Source organism: Vipera ursinii, assembly GCF_947247035.1.
Source record: "Vipera ursinii genome assembly, chromosome: 1".
Lineage (NCBI taxonomy): Eukaryota > Metazoa > Chordata > Lepidosauria > Squamata > Viperidae > Vipera > Vipera ursinii.
The window spans coordinates 312,200,488-312,208,303 of record NC_139512.1 but is presented as its reverse complement, the minus strand read 5'-3'; the positions used below and the strand labels follow the sequence as shown (position 1 = coordinate 312,208,303).

Genomic DNA, 7,816 nt, shown 5'->3' with positions numbered 1-7,816 from the left:
CTGCTGATTGGTGGGGAAGGAAACAAGGGATTTCAGGAATGGAAGTTGTTTGGGAATGTTGAAAATGAGGATCATGTGACTAAAGCAGCAAGAGCAAAGCAGCAACAGTCCAGCAGTGGTAAAGCAGCCACAACTTTGCCAAATTTCATTTCCTCAATAGTAACGGGTCCTAGCATTCTGTAAGTTAGCTTTATCTGAGGAACCTTGGCTGAAAAGGTTTTGCCTCGTGATGCACCATTTCCATCAGTTAAAGGTTACAGACAATTTTAATAGCATATAGATTATTTATCAAGGTTCTGAGAAGTTTGTTCATTAAATGAATGTTTTCCTGTTTACTAGGAAAATCTGATAGAAGGGGTGGTGAGAAGATCTGTACCAATGTGCATATGATCACTGGGCAATTTGTAGGTTAGTTTTTTATACAGATTGATAGTCCTATGGGGCGCACGTGCGGACACACACACACACACACACAGAGACAACGAGTAGAATACCCAGGAAGATAAAGATGGAGGGAGTAGCTAAGTTTTCCAAGATTGCAATGAAGTTATGAATAAAGAATAATCAGTTTTTTCCTGTACTCATAGGTGAGGCTGCGTAGGAATGGAAAGAAGCCAGGGAGTCCATGAAACTTGCCTTGAAACTGTCGAGCCACCTTCGAAACTGTCCCTCATGAAACATATGAGGATGGCATCTCTGACTTATTTATTTGCTTGTTTATATCCTGCCTTGATTTTTTAATAAACAACTCAAGGCAAACATATATAAAATTCTTCCTTCCTATTTTCCCTACAGCAACAATCCTGTAAAGTGAGTCAGGCTGAGTGAGTCACCCAGCTGTCTTTAATGGCTAAGGCAGGACTAGAATTCATGCTCTCCCAGTTTCTACCCTGGTCCTTAACCACTAGACCAAATTGGCTTTCACTGCAGAGACACAACAAAGTTTAGGCATGGGGCAGTGCAATTTACTTTGATATATTGTTTCACTGTTGTTTTCAGAAGATGTGGACAGACCTGGTCATAGAATTGCCAAGAGCAGGACTCGAGGGATCCTTGTTTATGAGGTTGTGAGGAAGTATCTTGTGGACAAATGTCATAATAGAGAAATTAATGAAGAAAATCCAAGCTAAAAAAATAGGCAGACACAAAGGACTTCTCTGGAATACAAAGTACCTTTATTTTATATTAGAATAGAATGCAATTTTCATATATGCATTGAACAGTTTAGAAGAGAAATGGATTAAAAGAATGTATGCATTTGGAATTATTTTATTTCCTTTACTATTATAAAATCTTACCTCATAAGCAGATGTTTGCTTCTTGTTATTTTTCTCATTCTTTCAAATTATCTGTTAGGAGAAAATAAATACTGCTGTTAAGAAAATTTCTCAGGGAGTAACTTTTCACAAAGTAAAAGTGGTATGTAGGCCATTCTCTGCCTGCAACTTCAGCTAATCCTTGTTTAAAACTACTGTCTCTATTTTTTGCTCAGAGAGATATCAAAGAGACTGGAACCAAGGCCAACACATCGGTATCACAAATGAAGCAAACCCATTTTCACCAAAAGCATTCACAACATTACATAATTTGAAATCAAAGCAATATATATTGTATAAAATTGTTCTAATAGTAATTATCAACTCAAGCCTTATTACCTCTCATTGGGATTACTGCAAGGTGCTGATGTATGTACATTACATTTCTCCTTTAGCCCTGCACTGTTTTCCTATTAGCTTCTGAACGTAAGTCAAAGTTCTGTTTTTATAATTAAAGCCTACATGTTTTGACTCAGAGTACATAACATTTCAGACTACTTTCCCTGCCTAGTTTCTACTCTCCCATCTTGTATACTTCGAGAGAACTTCCTTATGATTCCACTTTTACAAAGTAAAAGTTGCAGGCATATTTTCTGTGTAACTGTGCCAATAGTTTGGGAAAGCCCCCCTCCCCTAATTGTACTTGGTTTCTACAAACTATTAAAACAATTATTTTGGAGAGTCTTGGATAAGTTAGGACCATCAGCTTTAGTGACTGGCAGCAGGCTTATATATATATATATAAAGCAAGGATTGCTTGTCAAGACAGAAAGGTATGGACAGAAAATATAGTAATAAATATTACACACAGCTTTAGTTTCTTTCTCGGAAGCCCTGCCTTGAATTTTTTTTGGCTTGGTATACTATCTTACTCTTTTTCTGCAACTCCTTTGCTTACCCAAAAAACGAAATCTGATGAGTATGTGATATACATGTACTCTTAAACTACTGTTTTACAATTTATATCAGAAAACCGTTCTCTGCACGTCAGTGGGAAGACGGGCTTGTCAGCTATTTGGACGAAACGTGAGTTCAAAGTCAGCGCGCTATTGTTCACCTAAAAGACGGTTGGTTGCTCTCAGTGACGTTAATATTGCATCTTAAAGGAAAACGAGCCCCGCCATACGCGTTTTTCTCGCCAGCCATTGAACCGAGATCCCTTTAAAAACAAAATGGACAAGACACGCCCACGTCCGCCGGGAGGTCACTTCACAAATCTTAGGCGGGGTCAGGGAAGGGACCAATCGGTCTCCGTCTTAGTACGAGGTGATCGAAGCCGCTGCAGAGAGAGAGAGAGAGAGAGAGAGAGAGAGAGAAAGATGGAGGCTCTTTCGGAGGGTGCGGCGCCGGTGGAGGGCGAGCGGGTGCCGCTGGCTGCCGGCCTTTCCGCCCTGGTTCCCGACAGGTTGCATCAGCGAGAAGCGGGACGGCGAGAGGAGGCAGAGAGGAGGCGGCGAGAACGCGACGCGCAGTCGGTGTTGGAAGAGCAAAGCGATTATTTCACCGCCTCCTTTGCCCGGGAGCGGGAGACTATCGAACTGCTGCTGCGTTCGGAGCCGGCCCAGGAGGAGGCCGAGACGGCTGTGGAAGCCGTGTCTGAGGCGGCTGGGCGGCTGCAGGATCTGCAGCGGCTGCTGACGGATTCGGTGCGCTTCTTGGCTCCGTATGAGGTGCGTCAGGCCCAGGCGGCGCTGAACAAGCTGCAGGGCGAGCTCTCCGACCGGCGCCTCCAGCTGAAGCCGAAGAAGCGCTTCGCCTTTACCAAAGGCCTGAAAAAGGACTCCGCCTCGGCTCCCGCCAAGTCTGCCGCTCAGCAACCCGCCCGGGAAAGCTCCGCCAAAGAGCAGAAAAAAGCGGCAACCTCCGCGCCGGTGGATCCAGGTTGCGGCTTCAGCCGGGCCGAGGGGCGGACCCTCCAGCTCGGGCCGACCGAGCTGCTGCAGCAGGACGTGGCGCTGTGCCACCTTAGGCGCTGCCGGGTGCTGTTGCGGGGCAACCCTAACACGCTGTTGGTGCTCGACTGCGACGACTGTACCATACTGTGCGGGCCCGTCTCGACCTCGGCGCGGGTGGATGGGTGCAGCGGTTGCCTCGTGGCCCTCGCCTGCCAGCAGCTCCGGACGCGCCGCACGACGGAGTCGAGCTTCTATGTTCACGTGTCTAGCCGAGCGATGCTGGAGGACTGCCGCGCTGTGCGCTTCGCCCCCTATTCGTGGGATTATGCCGGCCTCGATGCTGACTTCAAGACTGCTGGGCTGGATAGAAGCAAGAACAACTGGGACCAGGTGGACGACTTTAATTGGCTGGCCAAGGATCAGGCCTCCCCGAATTGGTGTGTGATCCCGGAAAAGGAGCGGATCACGAATTGGAATTGAGTTGGCAGCCTGCATTTGTAGAGGACTTCGAAACTGCGGTGCTGAGAATGAGAAAGAGGACCGACTTTTCAAAGGAGAGAATTAAAGATGCGTTAAATAGTCCTGAATGATGTGTGGAAACTCTTTAAGGAGTATGATTAGGTTGCCAAAACACTTGTCCTAATAACCTTTAACTGTTTACTTGCTGATTGTCCAGGTGCTAAAGTTTAGTATTGTGTATGCTGGGGTCTGCAGTTGTGGCTGTAAGATTTTTTTTTTCGTCCTCTTAGGAAGAAAACTAGTGGGGCTGAAGATTTTTAACTTTCGTCAATTGTATAAGAAATAATTTAGAGATGCATGGTTTCAGAAGTACTTTTAGCATCTTCCCTTGTTAAAATAGTGTAACTTATTCTGTGTATCTGAAGCAGATTCTTTCCGGGACCCATCTTCATCTAATAGTACCAAGCCAGAGAATTCTATAAAATTAATTTGCAGATCATTCTGAAAATTATTCAGAAACTATGTCAGCATTAGTTCACTTTTACAAAACATCGTGCAGGTTGATGAGTTTGTAAAAGTGCTTAATTTCGGATCGCAGAGTATGTGCTTTTACGTTTGTGTGCCTGTAAGCATTTTGAAGATAGATATCTAAAAGGACACATTTTTCTCGCCAGCCATTGAACCGAGAGCCCTTTAAAAACAAAATGGATAAGACACGCCCACATCCACCGGGAGGTCACTTCACAAATCTTAGGCGGGGTCAGGGAAGGGACCAATCAGCCTCCGTCTTAATAGGTGCTTGAGTGTCCTTCTAAAATTAATAAAAAGCAAAAGGATAAAGTCAGTTTGCCTTATACCTTTCTGCTACATTTTGAATAAAATATTTCTGCAATAAAATAATGTAAGATTTTATATAACGTACATTTATAACTTAATGTACATTTCAGAAATATTTCACAATTTGAACATTTTAAGATATTTGTTTTATTTCCACTTTATTTGTTTACAATACCTTGACTGAAAATTTCTCAGTTATTTGGGTTATTATTTATTAACAATTTTATTACTGCCTCCATTATCTTTTCTTCTTAATATTTATACTAAAGTAAAACAAGGTATATAGAAGCTTCAAAGTATTGTGAAGATAGAACTGTCCAAAGCTTCTGCAAGAAGTGCTAAACAGTGCACAGGAGTTCTTATAAAAACCCATAGCTTTGAAATATTAAAGCAACTGTATTGCTGGCAAGCTTTGTGGGGCTGCTTCAAAGATTGTTCTTGGCTATCTCAGTACTCATAAAAACAGCCACAAGAGTCTTAAGTACTAGTTTGACCCTTTGGAAACAAGTGTTGAATATATTCCTTAATAGATTAAAATTCAGTTGCTGTACTGTAGAATATTAGTTGTCTGCTGTTTTGTGTCTAGTAAAGAGGGTAGCTGATAATGTTTTGAAGTTACACAGGTAATCCTCAATTAGAAACACACTTGTGCCTGGAATTTTGGTCGCAAATCATTGCTGTCTTTAAGAAAAGTGCCCCTGTGATCGCCTTGTTCAACGACCACAATCCAAGCTCTCCCCATTGCAGTCATTAAACAACTAAGTGGGGGTGCTCAGGGGGTGCCCACCAGCGTGTGGAAACCTGCCTAGGGCTGGGAAGCATTGTCCAGCCAGGCCACCAACACATAGACCTTATCCCTGCCATACCCCACACTGGTCCACTTACCTTTCCATCACCTCACTCCATCCTGCACATGGGTCACATTCTTGTGATGGTTCAGAAGGCTTCTCCAAATTGCACAGTTTGGAGAAGGGGCCTTCAAAACCACCATGAAAATGATTATGTTCACTACCATTTTTTGCTTCAGAAAATGCAAATCCAGCATTCTGAAAGGCTCTGAACCTCAATATTTCAGAATGCTGAGACTTGGAGCCTTTAGCATTCCAGAATCTACTTTCACTATTATCCTCCTCTCCAGAGGAGGAAACACGAAGTCAAGCTGGCATCTGCTCAGAGCCTTTTGGAAGATCAGGTTTGTTAATATTTTGTCAGATTTAAACTCGGCTCATTTAGCACAGGAGAGGATGCCCCTCCCTGCACAGAACAGAAGGGAAATCCCTCCATACACTGAAGGAACAAGCTTCAAATCCACAGTCTCCTCTGTTTGCAACCTTCCCGGCTGGTTCCCAGAAGTCTCAAATGGCGATTGCATGGTGAGAGGGCACTTGGCAACTGGTCATAAATGTGAACAGATTGCCAAGCTCTTGAAATACGGTCATATGAGCCGGGGGGGCGGGTGGAGAAGTGTCCGAGAATTGGATACGATTGAACAGAAGAAACCCGCCCCCAAATCTACTCACCATGATATTTCATCACCCACCATGACATAGAAATCTATCAATATGGGTTGCTTTGTAATGTAATAGAGGTTTCTGCTCCAGTTTCCTTACATTTTGAAGGTGAAATGTTGCAATTGTAATATTACCCGAGAAAAATCTGTTTGGCACATCTTGTTTTAATTTTTAAAATACAATTTAATAGTTTAGCATTTGATTGTATAAAACTACCTAGCCAATCAATATTATTTGTTACCTCTTGGTGATGTGTACCTACTCCTCTGAGCTTACATCTTTATCATCTTTCTGTGGAGATTTAGATCAAATAATGCAAGATTCATTTTTCAGTCATTCATTTCACAAAGATTAGGTCTTTGTTGTTTAAAGTGAGACTTTCATCTTCCCTTTAATTTTGTGGATGTTAGGTATATTTGGGTATATTGCAAAGATTTTAAGTATCTTGGGGATAACTATTTCATTATTGCAAAAATAAGCATAAGATAAACAAGTTCATGGAAGACACAGTAGATTTTTTTACAATTTCTGCACAGCTCACATTTAAAAATGAACCAAGCATGTCCCTAGTACTAATATTCAGTAAGAGCTAAGCATAGTGCACAGGTCAGAAATTTATAACATCTATTATTAGAATTCTATGCCACCATTTCGGCCATCAGTTCAAAATAGTACTCTTTTACCCCCTTTTTCCTCCAACAACCTGGTGATGTCAATTGGACTGAGAGAGTGATTGCTCCAAAACCAGTCAAGCCCAGTGACTAATGGTGGACTTGAATCTGGGTCTCCCCATTTCTGATCCAATATCACTGGCTCACCTCTTGCCATACAGTGCTATAAGTTCCATCACAGCACCCTACTAACGTTTTCTAGCACAATAAAAGACACTTTTCTACCTTAAATAGCAACGACGGAGTTTAGAGTCCCCTTAACTGTGAGATAATTACACCCTTTTCCTTGTACATGAAATTCCTTTCTCAGCTAGCCCATTGTTGGCTGTTCGTGATTAATCTGTAAACTGCTCTATTTTGGGGCCAAATATCTTGGCAGTTTGACACAGCTCCTGTGATGATTTAATAAAGTTGTCACAATTAAGCTGGTAATTCTTGTTTTTATCTTTAAAATGCTTAGATTGAAAATCATTGAAAACATGACCTAATTCCATCCCCAAGATGCCTAAGTCCCAGAGCATGTCATTCAAGGTGAAAGACATAAGGATAAGTGGTATGATAAACTCTCATTTGTAGGTCAGTGTATGAAAAGCACCTGGTATAGGTTTCAAGACTTATTTCCTGAGGAGGTGGAAGTCTAGGAACTGGGAAAGTTTTTATATCTTCTTTTTCAGTCATATCATGTGAAAGCACAAACCTACCGAATAGTAAAATGAAAGGATTATTTTCTTGGCTTATCTCTGGACAGAGATTTCTTAAATTGGATTACACTAATTAGTATTGGAATGACGTAGTATAGATCCAGCTTTAATTATTTGAAATTGAAACAGTTTCTCCTTTGTATAGAAGGGACGATCACAAATAGTTGCATATCTTGCCAATAATCGTTTATTAGTGTGATTTTTTTAAAAAAAACCTCAAATCTTGCCAATTTGAAAAATGTATCTGCACTTCTTCAATTTTGGGCTGAGGAAGATGGAAAAATTAAATAATGTCCCAGCAAGAGGGATGCCCCTTTGAATCTTCGAGGCCTGAGTGGTGGCCTATCTTTCCAGCTCTACTCTTAACCCTTTTCAAAGAAGGGGTGATTTGAGGAGAAGCTTGGTACAACCAGCGTTGCGAAAAAG

At 41.9% G+C, this 7,816-nt stretch overlaps 1 protein-coding gene across 1 annotated transcript; it reads left to right on the top strand.

Moving 5' to 3' along the window:
* Window positions 1–2,401: 2,401 nt before the first annotated feature.
* TBCC (tubulin folding cofactor C) lies at window positions 2,402–5,041 on the top strand. The gene has a single exon (XM_083357727.1). The coding sequence runs from the start codon at window positions 2,489–2,491 to the stop codon at window positions 3,689–3,691; it is 1,203 nt and encodes a 400-aa protein (XP_083213853.1). The 5' UTR covers window positions 2,402–2,488; the 3' UTR covers window positions 3,692–5,041.
* Window positions 5,042–7,816: the final 2,775 nt, after the last annotated feature.

What these genes read in the sequence shown, in the direction of transcription:
- TBCC (XM_083357727.1), top strand. Translation starts at nt 2,489, where the DNA reads ATGGACAAGACACGCCCACGTCCGCCGGGAGGTCACTTCACAAATCTT.